Source organism: Urtica dioica, chromosome 7 (assembly GCF_054948205.1).
Source record: "Urtica dioica subsp. dioica isolate 48M chromosome 7, U.dioica_male_clone48M_v1_H2, whole genome shotgun sequence".
Lineage (NCBI taxonomy): Eukaryota > Viridiplantae > Streptophyta > Magnoliopsida > Rosales > Urticaceae > Urtica > Urtica dioica.
In genome coordinates, this window is record NC_142762.1 from 39,712,816 (window position 1) to 39,731,148 (window position 18,333).

Sequence of the window (18,333 nt, forward strand, 5' to 3'; positions counted from 1 at the left end):
CGCATACTGTGAGGTCCAGCTTGAAAATGGAAGGTGGTGGATGCTTGTTTTTTTTGTCATTTCGTTTCTAACTTTTGTTGTAACAGTGGATTCTCTGTTTGTTTTACTCTTTTACTACACTGGTTAGTAAAATCAAAATGTAAGAAAAGGAAGAAGAGGGGAAATTGTATCAGTTACAAAACAAGAGAAGGAGACAGAAATCAAATTGATTTTTCCCAACTGTTATTTCCTACGGTAGAAAAATTGAAAACATCAAGTAAAAATAAAAATAATTTTTTTTAAAAGAATAAATTATATTCAATTTTAATCAAGTGTAAAAAATGAGTAATTCCACATTATATTTTTTGTATCCCCCTCGTACTTTCAAGTTTCAACTACTTGTATACACATTTATATTTTCTTACTATCATATAAGCAAACATGTAAATTTTGGTTTTCATCTCAACTCCCTCCAGCTACATTTATTCTTGCCCTCCTATTACCAAACAAAGCGTTACCCTCCAATAAGAATAAAAGGTACAAAGATTTTCGCAGTGGCCTGAATCGGTGAATCCTCCTGATCCAAAAATCCTCTATTGGGGACCACGTGCCACCACGTGTGTACTTCAAATATTTTCGTATTTTTTAAATTTTCAGTGATGATTCGATTACCCCTAATCACAGTACTTACACAAGCACGCAACCTATATAATAATACATATAAGTAGAGACAAAAACAGTGAAGAGAAAAAAAAAATGTATATAAGTAGGAAGTTGAAGGACTAAAGGCAAGTGTGGGCACTTTTATTTTTTATTTACCAATTTTATATAACTGGCTGTTCAAAAGTACGCTGACTCCGCCAACTAGCTGGTTCCTGTGACAAAGCCATTTCATTTGTCCACGTCAGCGAACTGTTCACTCTCTCTCGCCAATAATGTAGAAGTGCTTTCAATTTCAACTTTGAAAGTTTCTCGTTTCGAGTACTTATGCGAGTCATAACAGTATCTAAAAAACACTGATATTATTGATAATTTTGTTCTCAGAATCTATACTCTCTCCCACCACTGATAACATAGTGATAAAAGTGTTTGACCTGGATTTGGTGCGATATTATATTATTTATAATCGCAAAGCAGAGATAATAATATGTATATAGGTCTATAGCGTTAACAAATGCATGTTTGTTATTTTCCCCTTGTCGTAAAGCGCTAGAGAATAAAATTGCCATCTTTTTATTATTATTGTAAGGCAAACATTATTAGGGTATTGATTGCGCACATAAAATACGTCGGAAATAGTAATGTCAATTCCAGATAACTGTAGACGTAGCTGTGTACGGTAAGTGATGTATTTATTAGGGTTATATAGGCAGGCCCAAACACATTTACTTGTACAGCAAGATTAAATTAAACGCCTTGCTTACCAATGAAAACGTGTTCTATATTTCTTTGAAAAACCAAAAATAAAAATTATATTATAGGGATTTTAGTTGAGGGACCAAAAATAAAAATAATAAATAATAAAAATTACTAGAAACCTTCTCGCGGAAAGGTGTGAAGCTGGGCTAAAAGGTCAGCATGTCAGGCAGGAATAACATGCAAAAAGAAAAATCTGTACATTATTAAACCTTGCACTTTACTGTTTCACCTCTCTCCCTCGATTGGAGAAATTTCTGCATGTGAAAACTCTTTTGTTGTAGAATTAGTGAATTACCCTCTTGTTAGAAAAATAACCTCTCTTTTTGTTGTTGGTGTTTACAAGAAACGTGGCATGAAATATAAGTCAAATATGTGGTTGGCTAGTTGGGAGTTGGGACCGAGGGGTTCATGGGTGTGAAAGTAATGTATACATAGCCGAAGCTAAAATCATATCTATTCAGTGCGGAAAAAGAAAATCAGGATCAATTGATATGGTACACTCGAGAAGAATCACACTCAACTTTTGATTCAGAACTTTCAGATATATATTTGAAATTTTAGCTACGCAAAAAAAAAAAAAGTATATTAATCATAAGGACCGAAAACTCTGCTCCATCAACACCTTGTATTTAATAATGGAAAAATATCAAGAGTATCTCTCGTGTTTAATCGAAATGCGAGATTTATCTTTTCAATTTCTAGAAATATCAGACATATCTCTTCAGTTTAATATAAATGACATATAACTCTCCTAAAAAATATTATATTACAAATATCAACATTTTCATTTATTTTTTACAAAAAAATAATTTGAACTCCCCAAAATACCCTTAATGAAATAATTTTTTATTTTCTATTCTATATACAAAAAAATAAATTAAAAATATTTCTTCATAAAAAGTTAAGGATTTTTTTTATAAAGAGAGATTTTAATTTTTTTTTAATAAAATAGTAAATAAATATTTAATTTATTAAGGGTATTTTGGAAATTTCAAAATATTTTTTATAAAAAAATAAACGAAAATGGTGATATTCGTAGTATAATATTTTGTAGGGGAGATATTATGTCATTTATATATTTTCCCTTTTAATTATTAGTCCTTTTTTATCGGTATAGTTTGTGACGTGTCAATCAGTATTATTTACAAAAAAAAAAAAAAAAAAAAAAAAAAAACTATATCAATAATATAATCTAATATATTTGGGGGTAAGTGAGTAGGTAACTATTTAGGTTTTTTTTTTTATAGAAGGAAAAATAAAATAAAAAAACTACCGTGTCGGTGACCTCAGTTTACCTCTCTGTCACTTTCTGTATTATGTATTTACTGTCACTGCTAGGTCATCTCTCTCATGATCTCATCTCATCTCATCTTAAAAACCCATTTAGGATTTTAAATTAATGTTTTAACATTTGACACTGAACTCCGTAATTTATTTATTTTAAATAAATAATAAAAGAAAAAAAATCCATTTTGGGCTTCCCACGCTTATTCTTATGCGTATTTCTCGCTATCTTCAACAATCAATAAATTGGAAGGATTGGAGCTAAAAAATAATATGGAAAGGATAAAATGATAAATACGTATATATATAAATTAATATTATATCCCTTTCGTAGCAGGGACTTTATTATCATACCCCTCTAATACAGACCATACATTTGTATTTTGTTATTTTAACCTTTGTATTATTCTCGGCGTTGTTTTTATGGATGGTATGCACTCTGAAGAAGCTTAGTTGTTAGGTGAGCAAATGGGGCTAGCTTTGTAGCTCCTTTCTTTTTCCCTCTCTTCATCTTCTCTCTCTCTCTCTCTCTCTCTCTCTCTCTCCTGCCTTTCTGGCGGATAAACCGGTGAGTCTTTTGTTAATCCAAACTTAAAAAGCACATAATATCTCCTTTTCTTTCGGTGTTCCTGCTAGTTTTTCCCCCTGAGTTTTCCTTTTATGCAAATTAATTAGTGGGCTGAACAATGAATTATATTTTATGATGCTCTGGACCGAGTTTACTGGCTTTCTTTTTTTCCTTTTTTTTTTAATATATGTTTTTGGGGTTAGGAATTAGGATAAAGGCTAAATGGAAGTTATAAAATCGTTTCCTTTCGGCGAGATTTCTCGGAATAACAGTAAAGATTCATGCGTTTTCTTCTTCTGCTTTTTTTTTTTTAATAAGAAGAGAAGCTGAGGAATTAGTATATAGAAGAAGTGATTAGCTATGTTTGATTTAAGGACATGCAAAAGTGGGAACTAGGTTTGCACTTTGCACACTCTTAATCCGAAATTATTCTCTCGTTTCTTTTATTTCCATTTTTCGCTATTTTTTATATGGATCTGCAAATTCGAGATCTCTTTCTCCCCAAGTCTCGTTCACTTAGTAATCATCGGAAGAAAGAAAAAAAATACACAAACTTAAATTGAGCGTCATTGATGTACGAATCTGAAATTGCAGAGGGAAAACAGGAAGATGGAAATGGCGGAACAAGAAAACAGCGACGAATTTCGGCAGTGGGACGAGCTGATACCGGACGCGTTGGGGCTGATCTTCGGAAACCTAGCGCTGCAGGAGATTCTGACGGTGGTGCCGAGAGTCTGCAAATCGTGGGCTCGAGCGGTGGCGGGACCGTATTGCTGGCAGGAGATCGACATTGACGAGTGGAGCGCTCGATCCGATCCGGACCGCATCGACCGAATGCTCCGACTCCTTCTCTCCCGGAGCTCCGGCTCTCTCCGCAAGCTCTCCGTCTCCAATCTCTCCTCCGACCTTATCTTCTCCTTCCTCGCACAACAGTAAGCCCTCTGTTCTAACCTAGTTTTCTCTTTATTATTATCAAAAAGAGGAAAAAAAAAATGCAATGCCTAAACATAGATTTATTAAGTTTGTGGTTAGAAACACTTGAATTTTCATGCTGCAGATGTTTACATGATTGAGCAAGCAAAATTGTTGAGAAAATAAACTTTAAACTTAAATATTCTCTGGGTTCAAGTATATTGCCAGAAAAATAAAGATTTTTTTTTTAAGGTTAAGATTATTGAAACATTGGGGGAGGGGTTTAATTTAGATGATTGAGCAAGCAAAATTGTTGTTTGGTTCTTTTTTTTGGTGTGAAAAAAGCGCGGGGTCGCTCCAGACGCTTCGAGTTCCGAGGAGCGAGATGAGCGACGCGATAATGGAACAGGTGGCGGGGAGTTTCTCGGGGATCAGGTTCCTGGACCTGAGCTACTGCCTGAAGATGGGCCCGCGGGCCCTGGAAGCGGTGGGCCGAAACTGCAAGCTGCTGATTGGGCTGTGCCGCAACATGCACCCGCTGGACACCGCGGGGAAGCCCACGGAGGACGACGAGGCCCACGCCATCGCCGCCACCATGCCCGGCCTCCGCCACCTGGAGATGGCCTACCACCTGGCGTCCACCGCCAGCGTGCTCCGAATCCTCTCGAGCTGCCCCGAGCTCGAGTTCCTCGACGTCCGCGGATGCTGGAGCGTCGACCTCGACCCAAAGCTCGTCGAGGAGCGGGTCCCGAAGATCAGGGTCCTCGGGCCCGTCGTCGTCGATCACTACGGGAGGAACGACTGGGACGACGAGGATTGCTCCGACTTCTCCGACGCCTCGTCGGAGTACCTGGCGTGGGAGTTCATGGGGGGCGAGATCGGCGGTTTCTACGACGACGATGACGTGGACGGAGAGATCTTCGACGGGATGTGGGATGACGAGGCGGGGCTCGATGGGCTCGAGCTCAGGTTCTACGAGGGAGTCGATCGGGACGCCGACGGTTGGCCTCCCTCTCCTTGACTAATTTTATTATATTATGAGGGTTTTTTTTTTTTTTTTTTTTTTTTTTTATGTTTCTATCTGGTGAAACAGTTAATTTGCTTTTTTTTTTTCTTTTTTTTTTCTGTGTTCTAATGAGTACCCAAGTTATGAGATGTTGGTGTTAGTTTGGAACTTGTATGTATATGTTTCGACGGAATGAAAGTTGGTTTGTTGTTGTAAAAAACATGTTTGCTTTCTTTCCCTGTAATCAGGCGATATGGTTGTAATATGTGCTTTTTCAAAAATGTAATTTGTGGGGAAGCTTACAAGACTTGTGAAATTCTAATTGAAAGAAGTTGGGTGTATTTGGCGGTGAAAGGTAAAACTGGCAATGTGAAATTAGGGAAATGGGATCCCACCCGCCTCATAGAGACACGAAACTCCCGAAATCGTAAAAAGGTATCGAAAAATCTCAGAATCATTTTTCACGATAGCGAAAATTCTCGGTACCATATTTCGCTGTTCCGGGTCCCTTATTTTTTTTTTTCACTTTAATCATGATTACAATTAAAAAAATGTGGGGAAGCTTAAAGTTACAAGACATTTTATTTTTGGGTGAAATTCTAATTGAAAGAAGTTGGTGTATTTGGTGGTGAAAGGTAAAGTTGGCCACGTGAAATTAGGGAAATGGGATCCCACCCGCTCACAGACATGGGACTCCCGAAATCGTCAAAGAGTATTGAAAAATCTCGGAATCATTTTTCACGGTACCGGAAATTTCCGGTACCATATTTCACTGTTGCGGGTCTCTTATTTTTATTTTTTATTTTTACTTTAATCATGATTACGAAATCGTTCCATTTCCCGGATGATTCCGGGACAAAAGTCTCAGTACCACATTTCATAATATGGATTTTTCTCATTTTTCACGTACAACCAATAATACGATAAATGGCTCCACTTTCACTATACGATGATTCCTCGCAGTCCCTCCGTCATTCCCGAGTGGGAAGTGCGGTAAAGGAAGCATGACCTATTTTCTTTTGTAATTGCAAATGGACTTTTTTGTTTTCATTTTCTTAGGCTCCAACGGTTGTTTCCCTTGTCTTAAATATGTGGGAAAATCTCGTATCAATGAATATTGTGGTCAATTAAAATGCATAAACAATGTTTGTCAACATTTAATATGTTTTTTTGTACTTGGCAGAGGGTATAATTTGGTTTCATTTTTTTCTTTTTTAAGAAATGAGGAGCAACTATTTGATAACAATAAGGCTTATCAGAAATACTTACGCTTTGTCTGTTAGGACATCTCCAACCCACTCTATTATGGAGTGAGAAGTGATAAAATGGGGTTGGATTTGCTCCAACCCAACCCCATAATAGGGAAACTCTATTCATTCCACTCTATTTTGAAGTGAGATTTTAATCATATTAAAATAATTTCATTAATTACAAAATTACCCCAAAACTTAATGTATTTTACATGTAATTATATTAACTTTTGACAAAACAATTTTGTATTATTCTAATTTGGTATGAATATTGATCAAAAGTCATTAAAGTATAAAGCATATATAAGTTAAAACTTTAAAAATAAATTGCTAAAACATAATACATTACAAAGTCAAATGGAAATTACAAAATGATAGACATAAGCAACATCTAGTATTTAAATGGTATATGTAATGTTTGTTTATTTTAACAAAAAATATTAATTTGTATATATTGGAGAGTTACATAATTATTTTAAAGTTTTATAATATGTATAAAATTGTATAGCATGATTGGATACAAAAGATACAACTTAAATATATATGGACTATAATGTAATGATTAGAAAGTTAAAATTATTAAAATATTTTAAAAAATATAATTTATGATTTTTTTGTGTAAACAATGAAGTTTTGGGTTGGAGATAAAATAGTATGACATAAATTATATTCTGAAATATAAAAAATTACATTTATATAGTTTTAGGTTGGAGATGAAGATGATCTTAGCCTGCAGATCTTTATCGATGTTAACACTTTAGAGACCAATCCCTTCCAAGGTTCCGTTATAACTTCATTATGAACAAAAGACTTTTAGTGTTGGAATGATAACCTTTTCCAATTCATGTTAAATTAAGTCTTCGATGTTTTACTAGATTTTTTATGATTGAACTAAAAGTCATATTATAATCATTTTTTTATTAATATATTCCATTTATACATGTACATACATATTATTTAGAATATTTTTAAGCTCCGATTACAAATAAATTCTTTAAATTTCAAACAATGAAGACAATGATTGAATTCATGTCGCATAAGAGAATACCTCAAGTATCACCCAAATTAGATGTTTGTGAATAAATCACCCTTTTTATTTAATTGATAAATTAAAATATATAAATTGAAAAGTAATAGGTAACTCTTTTTGAGACTCTGATGAAGATTAAAGAAACTGCGTAACTAAGTATAGTATAGCTGACCGTATAGAATATGAGAAATGAGATCACTGGATCACGTCTCATATTTTCCTAATACGAAAATTCCCTATGATTCTAAGGCCAACTCCAATCGCCCACTATATCACCAAATTAGTGCCCTATTGTTGCTCCAATCGCACTGTAAAACACACGCCATATATGGTGTGATATACAGTGTCACGCCATATATAGCGTGGCACTGTATATCACGCCAAACTTTTTTTTTTTTTTTTTTTAAAAATTTTAATTACACACTAAACAAAAATTTTACATATATATATATATATATATATATATATATATACTTATATTTACCCTTATTAATATTTATAGAACACCAAAACTCATAATTTGACTACAAAAACACATTAAAATAAAATTCAATAAAACTTAAAAATTTAAACATAGGTTACAAAGTCCAAATTAAACACACAAAATAAACTAAAAACAATAGCATAATTTCAAAATATATAGTAAATACATAAAAACATAATTTAAAAGCCTGGAAAATTATTTCCGGTTCCACCCAATAAATTATAATACTGAGTAAAATCTTCATTTTGATCTCCTTGAACTTGTTCTCCATTAGCTTGATCTTCTTGAGCTTGATCTTCATGAGCTTGATCTCGTTGATAATTAGATGCTCGATATTGAGATCCATAATATTCAGAACCCCCTCCTTGTTCTTCATCTTGGGTTGTCTGTGCTCTTTTTTGCATAATTTTTTCTTTTTCTTTTTCAAGAAATACACGCATATTTGGATCGGATACAGTATCCAAATTCATAAATAAAATTTTATTCTCTTCCTTCATTTGAGCTAGCTCAATCTTTTTCTTCCGAAGTTCATTTTTTTTGTCTTTGAAGCTCAATTCTATCAAAACTAGTATCTTTAATAGATCGAACAAGATCATTGTTTTTCTCCATCATTTTTTTAAATTCTTCTCCCTCTTTTTGTCGTCTCTTTGCTTTTTTTACACCTATTGGCCTTCCAGATAAATTGCAAGTACCTTCTTGATCGTTCATGTTAAGATCAAAAGAATTCATACCGGGGGTTGCCGGTGACTCGGTAGAAAATGATGACGATGAAGGAAAATTAGGACCCGGTGACTCGGTGTTTGAGCTGCTATTAGCGAACTTCTCAATTCCTTTTAGGATGGGCCAGACATGATCGAATTTGAAGCCTTTCTTGTAATCTTTATCCTCTACCAATAACATCTTCGCTTGAGTTAACTATTACATATTGATAAGTGAATAATGTTAAAAAATTTAGTAAAGTAGAAATAAAAAAAATGTGAGTTCATATTATCCACAAAATATATACTTACAATGTCTTGTTCCGAAGCACCGCTGGGATTCTTATTTTCAATCTGGTTAACACATCCCCTTAGTTTGGAAACAGCTTTAAGAATGGATGCCATTCTACTTTCTAAAGATCTTCGTGGTCTAACTTTGTGGATTCCATTTGAGTGGTAATCTGCTTCAATTCTTGCCCAAAATTGATCTTTTTTTTGGGAAATCCCTATGATTGGGTTTTGAGAAATATCAAGATAGATATGGCACAAGTGCATATCTTCTTGAACAGTATATGTAGAACCGCGACTTGAAGTCATGTTTTGAGAAAAGAATTGAAGGATGAGTTTGTGAGAATATGAGTTGAAGAATGAGTTTGTGATGAAATGAGTTCAGAAATGTCTTATTTATATAATGAGTTGATGAACACAATGCAACGGTTAGATTTTAGATCTAGAAATTCGATGGTGTAGATTTGTTTGTTGGTTTCTGATAATGGTAAGAGACAAGACGTGACAACTTGTGCAACGGCTAGATTTTAGATCTAGAAATTCGATGGTGTAGATTTGTTTGTTGGTTTCTGATAATGGTAAGAGACAAGACGTGACAACTTGTGCAACGGCTAGATTTTAGATCTAGAAATTCGATGGTGTAGATTTGTTTATTGGTTTCTGATAATGGTAAGAGACAAGACGTGACAACTTGTGCAACGGCTAGATTTTATATCTAGAAATTCGATGGTGTAGATTTGTTTGTTGGTTTCTGATAATGGTAAGAGACAAGACGTGACAACTTGTGCAACGGCTAGATTTTATATCTAGAAATTCGATGGTGTAGATTTGTTTGTTGGTTTCTGATAATGGTAAGAGACAAGACGTGACAACTTGTGCAACGGCTAGATTTTAGATCTAGAAATTCGATGGTGTAGATTTGTTTGTTGTTTCGATGGTGTAGATCTAGAAATTCGATGGTGTAGATTTTAGATCTATTTTTTCCTCTATAAGTGATGAGTTCCATACTTGAAAATTTTCATAATTTCTTCACCGTATACTTCTTATCCTCATAAAAAGATGAATTCTCAATATGGTAGTTCATCTTATATATCATCTTATATACCATCTTCTTCTTCTTCATCTTCTTCTTCATCATCTTCTGCTTCAGATAATGAATTTTATGAAGATCTAGAAAACAAAGTCATATATCAAATTACTGAAAACAACAATTTTATGCTAAATCGTATGCTAAATACCCAAGGTTCTCATCGCGGATCTGTTCCTGGTCATGTAGTTATTAACCGTGATCGGGAACAAGCCGCTCGCAATCTCTTCAACGACTATTTTGCAGAGAATCCTCGATTCCCAGAGACGATGTTCCGACGAAGATTTCGAATGAGCAGAGCTTTATTTCTTCGTATTCATGATGCTGTGCAAAGGCATGACAATTACTTTGTCCAACGAAGAGATGGAGTCGGTAAACTCGGGTTGTCTAGTTTACAAAAACTAACAGCCGCATTTCGAATGCTAGCGTATGGATCACCAGCAGATTCCACCGATGAGTATATCAAAATTGGCGAGTCTACAACTTTGGTGTGCTTGAAGCGATTTTGTCGTGCCATGGTCGAGGTGTTTGGAGACCATTATCTTCGAGCACCTGATGTTAATGACGTTGCAAGGCTACTCCACATTAACGAGCGTCGAGGATTTCCAGGTATGTTGGGTAGTTTAGATTGTATGCATTGGAAGTGGAAAAACTGCCCAACAGCTTGGGGAGGTCAATATGCTGGACGTAGTGGATCTCCTACTATTATTCTAGAAGCAGTAGCTGACTATGATCTTTGGATATGGCATGCATATTTTGGTCTACCAGGATCTAATAATGATATTAATGTGCTAGAGGCATCCCATCTTTTTGCTAATCTTGCTGAGGGTAATGCTCCACCGGCCAATTATGTCATTAATGGAAAAGAATTTAATATGGGTTTATATACCCAAAATGGTCGACCCTTGTTCAAACTATTCACGATCCCCGTGGCCCAAAAAAAAGTTGTTTGCAATGAAACAAGAAGCATGTAGAAAGGATGTGGAGCGTGCATTTGGAGTATTGAAGTCAAGATTTGCAATTGTGGCCGGACCATCCCGCTTATGGAGTAAGAAAGTGCTACATGATATCATGACATCGTGTATTATTATGCATAATATGATAATAGAAGATGAACGCGATGTTTGTCCAACCATTGAAGAACGAGCCGAAGTCCCAAATGCAGAAGTTGAGATGGCAGACGATGAAGATGCTCGATTTCAACAATTCTTAGCTCGACACCGACAAATCAAGAATAGAGATGCTCATATTGAACTTCGAAATGCATTAATTGAGCACTTGTGGAACGAATATACTAATTCTGATAATTAGTATGAAGTAATCTGTATTTCAAATGTATGTTTTTTTTTAATTATTTAGATGTAATATATTTTTTAAGTAATGTAATTTTTATTTCAGAATTTTATTATTTTAAATTTTTAATTTTTGTTAAATATTAGCAAGTATTAAATAATTTAATCACGTAATTAAAAATAAAGACACTATAATTATTTATTTAAATATTTGTTAATAAAAAGGTGTATAGTTATAATAATATAATAATGATGAATAGTATTTTTAGTGTGAAATTTGGTGTTGTGGTTGGAGTTGGAAAAAAATTTGGTGCTAAATCAACACAAAAGTTGTGTTGATTTAACACCAAATATAGTGTTATGGTTGGAGTTGGCCTAATAGTTTCATATATATTTTTTTACTAATCAATTTTGAAATTAATTACATGACTAAAAAAAAATACAACTTTAAAAACTCTAAAATAGTACGAGACTAAATAGAAATTTCAATGCTTTACCCGAATAAATGAGTAATAGATACAGTACAAGGCCCGAGCATGTCGATTTTGTGGTCTAGTCCGGGCAGGCGACCTAAATGACAGCTTTAAACACTACGCTAATATATGAATTAATTACTTAAATGCCCCCTGAACTATGACTCGAGTCCACAATTGCCCCCTCATAAAAAAAGTGATCGTCTGTTTACTTTTAATTCTTATTTTGTGTCGAAAACAGTCCTTCCGTCTATTTTTTTTCTCATTCTGTTATGTTTTGAGGGTAATATAGTAAATGTAGCGATTTCATTTCTTTATTTCATTTCTCACCCAGAAAGAAATAAAGAACAAAGTACCAGAGAGATAAGGATCTGAGATTTTAAGGTTGTCTAATTTTTTTTAAATTTTTTTTATCGAGAAAAAAAGTATGGGATCGATTTGTTCTCCGGAGCTTGGGCTGGATTTGAGACCAAGTTTCGTTCCGAAGACGATCAGCGATTTTCTCAGAGCCTCGTTGGCGATTGAAAATGTGACTGAGAGGGGTTCGAATCTTGAGAGTTATATCCAGAGAGATTAGTACCTGGTGACCACTCTCGTTGACGAGATCGGGATCGGCAGACCTGTTAAAGAAAGACCAACTAACTAACCTCATCTTTGACCAAAAGCTTCTTCCCAAAATCGATGAATTTACTTTGAACCTCTTTGTTCTGAACAAAAAATAAAAATAAACCCATTGAGGCAATCAGTCAAACAGGTTCTGGGCATATGCGAGGGAATAAGGTGTTCGTAAAGAACCGTGCTTTGAAACCTACCGAAGTATCGTCGAGAAGCCTCAGAGGCTTCGAATTCAGATCCAAAGAAGTGTCGACAAAGACAAGGAAAAAAAAAAGAAAGCAATCTGAAAACATAACAAGAGAAATCAAATGATCGAAACAAAGCAATCTGTAAAAAAACAAACAGAAACAGAGCAATCTGTACAAAGAGGAAGTTCGCGTTTAAAGGCGTCGATTTTTCGGCCGAGCTTCCTCTTCCTCAGTCGCTCACTCTCTCGCTCTCTATTTCTCACATACAAAACAAGGCCTTTATCGCGAACCTCACTTCCACACGAGGGCTCCTGGGAATCCATCTTCTTCAACATGTCAGCCAAGCCACTCAAGTTGCTCACTTTATCCAGAGGCTCGTCCTCATCCCTCGAAACCCTAACCCCTCTCCCTTCTCCCTCGTCTCTCAATCTAACCCCCAAACCAACAAACACTTTCCCGACCAAAACCCAGGCCTCCCTCAGATAAGCCCTAACTGCCAATATGGCGTCGTTTCTAGTGTTGAGTCCCATCAGCCTCTCGCAAGCCCCTTCGTCCCAGATCGCCGCCTCAAGCTCGTCCCATCGCCGCCGTGTAACCATTTCTTCTCTCTTTCCTCCGAGCCCTCAAACCTGTCTCGCCAAATCGCCTTCACAGAGAGAGAGAGAGAGAGAGAGAGAGAGAGAGAGAGAATGAAACTGGGAGGTCTGATCTACGAATAAAAGAAATTGAACAAATTTTATGAATAAAAGAAAAATATTAATAATTGTAAATAAAAATTATCAATGAATTCATTATCAATTGAATAAAAGAAAAATATTAATAATTTAAATACAACTTGTGGTATCCTAATATTTATATAATATCTAGATATATAATAATATAGATGTAGATATAGATAGAAAAACGTATTTAGGGAGAAGTTCATTAAGGACATTTTAGACATTACACCAAAAAATAAGCTGACGTGGTAAAAAAAACATAACAGAATGAGAGAAAATTAGACGGAGGGACTGTTTTCGACACAAAATAAGAATTAAAAGTAAACAGACGATCACTTTTTTTTATGAGGGGGCAATTGTTGACTCGGGTCATAGTTCAGGGGGTATTCCAGTAATTAATTCCTAATATATATGTGGTGATTAAAAAAAATACATTGTATTTGAGGGAAAAAAAAAAAAAAAAATACATCGTAGAAAGTGCTCTTGAAATTCCCGTGACCACCCAAGAAGAAATATTTGCACTTCTAGTTTGACATTAACATGCACGAGGGGACATGGAATAATGAGGTTATAGCTTTTTTTTCTAATACCAAAGATCTTGAAAAGACACCACATGCGTGTAAAATATGTTCTACGTCTATTTTTTGTAAATTATATGATTTGCCGTAGTAGTGGTGGGCATTCACAAACATAAAATTTAGGGTCGAGAAAGACAAGCAATTCTAAAATAAGTTCAAATCTTTTCGTGTATACCTTTGCCAATTTCCGTAATTAACGAAAAGAAGTAATTGGAGACTATCTATGCTGGTTTTTTGGGCTTACAACATATAAAAAAAGATGGTGGGGCCGATTGACAACAGTAAAACAAAGTTTGTCAATAAGATAATCAAGATCAAAACTCTATTTTCTTATTTTCTAGACTTTAGTCGAGTGCTTCTTCGTATCATATATAAGTGAATAGTGATCATGCTTCTAGCACAAACACTAGCTAATAGACTAATTTAAATTAGTAATGTTGGCTAAAATTTGTTAAGAGCAATGCCATTCAACATTGCTGTCAGTATCAATTGTGAGAGCAATGCTTATTAGAGCATCTCCAATGCAAGCAACTAAAGTTGTTTTAAACATCATAAAAATAATAGTTTATTTATTTTTATCCACATCAACATTTGTGTTATTTTACATAAAAAATACTCCAATAGTGGTACCACCAAAAGTTGCTAAAAGTGAGTCTCACTCTATTCAAAACATTGGTGTGTTTAGTATTTTATTATTTTTTTTATATTAAAAAATAGTTAGCATTGGTGCCAGAATTGGCTACTTTGCCATAATTATTACAACTCATAATATTAGTAGAGGAATTGCCGGCATAAATCCCTTATGTTTTCATGACCATACACTTAACTCCCTAATCTTTTTTTTTTCGCGGCTAAAATACCTAATGTGCATTTTCAGTTGCACCGTTAGAGGTTTGGCTGTTAAATTTAACGTTGATCCACGTGTAGGTGCCAGATTGAATTGGTCTTCTTTAATGGTTTAAAAACCTCTTTAAGCATATATAATTCTATATATTTCTTTTAAAAAGAAAATCCTATATCTAATGTCATTTCTTTTGCCCGTATCACTTTTGAAGCATTTTTTCCCCAATTCGTAACCCTAGATTAGGTCTGTTCTTCGTCAGCCGCAATAAAAAAAAATCGGCATCATGGTAGACGAATACTCGTGTTCATCCAACTGGAGCAAGAAAAACCAGTGCTCATGTCGGAGCGATTCTTCATCGAAGATGAGAAAAGAAATGGCATTTGAAGAGTGTTCTAAATGTGGCGTAGCTGTGGTTGAGAGGACAGCGTGGACGGATCTCAATCCTGGGAGAAGATTTTTGGGTTGCTACAAGAAAGAAGTAAGTTAATTAGTCAATCCTGAGAACTTGTCAAATTCGTGTTTTTATTAAAATCTCGTGTTTTTTTCTTTTTTTTTTCTTTTCAAATTCGTGTTTCATGTCCAGTCAGAAGGTGGATGTACGTTCTTCAGGTGGATAGACCCGGAGATGTGTGAAAGGTAAAAAAAAATTATACCTGGTTTGCTTCGGAGAATTAACGGCTTACAATTCGAAATTGATCAAATACGAACGGTTGGCCGTGTGGAAACAAAGACAGAGTCAGCATCCGGTTCGAGAGTTTTAATGGTTATGGCTGGAACTGTTATTGTTTTTGTGTTGCTTTTTATCATCTTTTACTGAAATGAAAATGAAAGTGTGGGATTGTACTGTAATGGCTGAAGTAATGCTTGTATGGTTTTGTGCTGAAATAATGATTGTACTGTAATGAAAGTGTGGGATTGTACTGAAATGAAAGTGTTGTATGGTTTGTGCATTGAATTGTTATGAAAGTGTGGAACTATTTTGTTCACTGAAGTAATGCTTGTATGGTTTTGTTCATTGAATTGTAATGAAAGTGCTGAACTGTTTTTAGTAGCTTGTTGTGCCCCGATAAATTTTAACTCCCTGTTATGGCTATGGGGAATTGTAATGCTTGTATGGTTTTTAGTAGCTTGTTGAACTGAAGTAATGCTTGTATGGTTTTGTTCATTGTAATTGACAAAAGGGCTAAATTTTAACAGGTAGTTATGGCTAAAGTTTAACATAATGATCATCATGGCCACTCTAAAAAAGAACATAATGAGGCCTCTAACATAACATCTTTACAATTTAATCAAAATGACCTCTAACAAAAAGAACATAATGAGGCCGCAACATAATCAAGATGTCGCTTGATTCTTCATTCTTTCCCGTCTTTCTCTTCGTTTCAGTGTCTCAGTAGTCGGATTCTCCTTGCATGGTCTCCCTCGCTTCTTTGTTACCTTAGTCTGATTCAAAACAACAAAGATCAAAACATATTTGACCAAAACAACATAGATCAAAACAGCAACGATCAAAAATAATTTACCTCGACAGTAGCCGGATAAGAACATGTCTTCTTAGAGTGCCCTGTTTGTTTACAGTTACTGCATCGATTAACTTGACCGACCCTGCTTTGTTTTGTACCCTTACCTTCAAATCCAGGTGCCTCATCAATGCTTTTGTTCCTTTTCTTCTTTGGCCGTCCAGGTAATGTAATGTCAGGAGGTGGGAGCATCGGATGTAGCCTTGATTCCGGCCATTTATCGGGGCTAGTCATTGGTGAAATGATACCGCTATATGTTGCCATATAAGCCTCTTTCTTGTACCAGTCCGAAATGAAATCGAAGACACTAAGACCAGAGGCCCAAATGCACGATAAGGCGTGTGGACAAGGTATACCGGTTAGCTCGTAACTTCTACAAGTACACACTTTCTCTCGCAAATCTACAACAAACGATTCAGCTCCAACAATTGTAACTTGGAACTTACCATTACCGGCTTGTGTAGCTTGACAATACCTTGATATATGCTTGTGCTTCTCAAGAATCGCCATGATTCGTTTTCCAACAGGATGAGTCCATTTCTCTGCTTCACATCTCTTGGCTACAAATCGACACATCAACCAGAAACGAATTATTTCCAACAATGTCACAATAGGTTTGTCTCTTGCTGGAAGGATAGCAGAATTGAAGCTTTCGCATAAGTTGTTGAGAAGCATGTCACACTTGACATCCACCCAAAATGAGATTTGCTCCACTGTTTAGGGTCTCTTCCAAGCAACCAGGTGTGAGCTTTCTCGTCCTCTGTTTTCAGCTCCCTCATACAGTTAGAAAATTCAGTACGTGTTGTCGCTCATGCACACTTCCAGAGCATTTGTTTCAGCAGTAACCCCGAGTGGTCCTTCTTGAAATTGGCGTGAAGATGTCTGACACAAAATCTTTGTTCTGCACCGGGGAATATATCTGCCACCGTCTTCTCCAAGCCCTTTTGCTTATCACTCATCACTGTGAATGCAGTCGAGTTTTCAATACGAAGATCTTCACGTAATAACTCCATGAATCAAGTCCACGTTTCAGTGCTTTCCTTCTCGACGATGGAAAAAGCAATAGGGAATTGAGAATTATTGGATCAATCCATATCGCCGCCAAAAGCATGCCTTTGCAATAGCCCTTCAAGAAACAACCGTCGAAGCCAATCAACGGTCTACAACCTTTGTTGAAGCCTTCCTTGCAGGCTTTCAAGCATATATACACTCTTTCAAAAACACGTTTATCATCTACCAAATCAGTTTTGAGGATGGCTGTGGTTCCTATATGAATGTAACACCAAATCAATACATCAATAATCCTTCAATTTAACCAAATCAGTAAATTAAGTTCATAACCAATTTACCTGGGTTTGTTGTGGTCAACTATCTACAATAATCATCAAGGATTGCATATTGATCTTTGACAGACCCCTCAAGTATCAGCCTTGATTCTTTTTTAGCTCTATAAAACACCGACTTCGAGACATTGCTGAACTTCGTTGTAGTCGTCAGGTTCGTCAAGCTTTCATAATCCATGTTAGGATTTAGCCGAAATTGCTCAAGAAAATTCTTCGCTAGCCATGGGGCTGTGACAAGCCTATTGTCGAATACGATACCACAATCTTGCTTGTCGATTAAGGTATTAACTCTCACTGTTTTATTGTCCGAGTTCTGAACCTTAGCATAGATAGTCCACATACACCCTTCTCCTTTGCATTTGGCTCGGACTCTGGTCTTATCATTAGCCACGAACTGAAACTCCCTATCAACTTTAATAAACTCTTCCTTCAAAGCAAACCTAAAATGCTCCATAGATGGAAATATCATACCGAGTTGAAACTTGAAATCTGCTGGGTTTGCTCGAGGATTATACTCTCGCTTGCTTTTCTTTGTCGAGTTACCATCCTCGTCATCGCTACACAGGCTATCGAGGTCGCTACATGATATTATGCCTTCTGAATCTTCGTCGCCAACGCCATTGCACATGTCGTTCACATCAGACCACCAAGCCTGAGGTTGAGTCGTGGTCTGAACGTCTTCAGCTTGTTGGGTTTCAGTTTCGACATACTCTTCTTCTTCAAAGACGAACTCCTCTTCTACACCATTTGGATGGC

At 35.7% G+C, this 18,333-nt stretch overlaps 2 protein-coding genes and 2 pseudogenes across 4 annotated transcripts; 2 read left to right on the forward strand and 2 right to left on the reverse strand.

Moving 5' to 3' along the window:
* The first annotated feature begins 2,996 nt into the window (after positions 1 to 2,996).
* FBW2 (F-BOX WITH WD-40 2) lies at positions 2,997 to 5,495 on the forward strand. 3 transcript variants are annotated; one of them, XM_089619027.1, is made up of 3 exons: positions 2,997 to 3,142; positions 3,845 to 4,182; positions 4,508 to 5,495. In XM_089619027.1, the coding sequence occupies exons 2-3, from the start codon at positions 3,860 to 3,862 to the stop codon at positions 5,181 to 5,183; spliced, it is 999 nt and encodes a 332-aa protein (XP_089475153.1). In that variant the 5' UTR covers positions 2,997 to 3,142; positions 3,845 to 3,859; the 3' UTR covers positions 5,184 to 5,495. The 3 variants fall into 3 exon arrangements, with proteins under 3 accessions (XP_089475153.1, XP_089475152.1, XP_089475154.1); XM_089619026.1 differs by having other exon boundaries at positions 3,035 to 3,250; positions 4,508 to 5,494; XM_089619028.1 differs by lacking the exon at positions 2,997 to 3,142 and adding an exon at positions 3,275 to 3,646.
* A 2,576-nt stretch (positions 5,496 to 8,071) lies between these two features.
* On the reverse strand, positions 8,072 to 9,227 carry LOC149391494 (glutathione S-transferase T2-like; annotated as a pseudogene).
* A 750-nt stretch (positions 9,228 to 9,977) lies between these two features.
* On the forward strand, positions 9,978 to 11,316 carry LOC149391495 (uncharacterized; annotated as a pseudogene).
* Positions 11,317 to 16,049: 4,733 nt separating this feature from the next.
* Positions 16,050 to 16,825, reverse strand: LOC149391496 (uncharacterized). The gene is made up of 2 exons (XM_089620002.1): positions 16,238 to 16,825; positions 16,050 to 16,157 (listed from the first exon to the last, which is right to left on the reverse strand). The coding sequence occupies exons 1-2, from the start codon at positions 16,808 to 16,810 to the stop codon at positions 16,050 to 16,052; spliced, it is 681 nt and encodes a 226-aa protein (XP_089476128.1). The 5' UTR covers positions 16,811 to 16,825.
* Positions 16,826 to 18,333: the final 1,508 nt, after the last annotated feature.

Coding starts and splice junctions, on each gene's coding strand:
- FBW2 (XM_089619027.1), top strand. CDS start 3,860: ATGGAAATGGCGGAACAAGAAAACAGCGACGAATTTCGGCAGTGGGAC. Junction 4,183..4,507: donor TTCTCCTTCCTCGCACAACA/GTAAGCCCTCTG, acceptor GTGTGAAAAAAG/CGCGGGGTCGCTCCAGACGC.
- LOC149391496 (XM_089620002.1), bottom strand. CDS start 16,810: ATGTGTCGATTTGTAGCCAAGAGATGTGAAGCAGAGAAATGGACTCAT. Junction 16,158..16,237: donor CTTATCCGGCTACTGTCGAG/GTAAATTATTTT, acceptor GTTTTGAATCAG/ACTAAGGTAACAAAGAAGCG.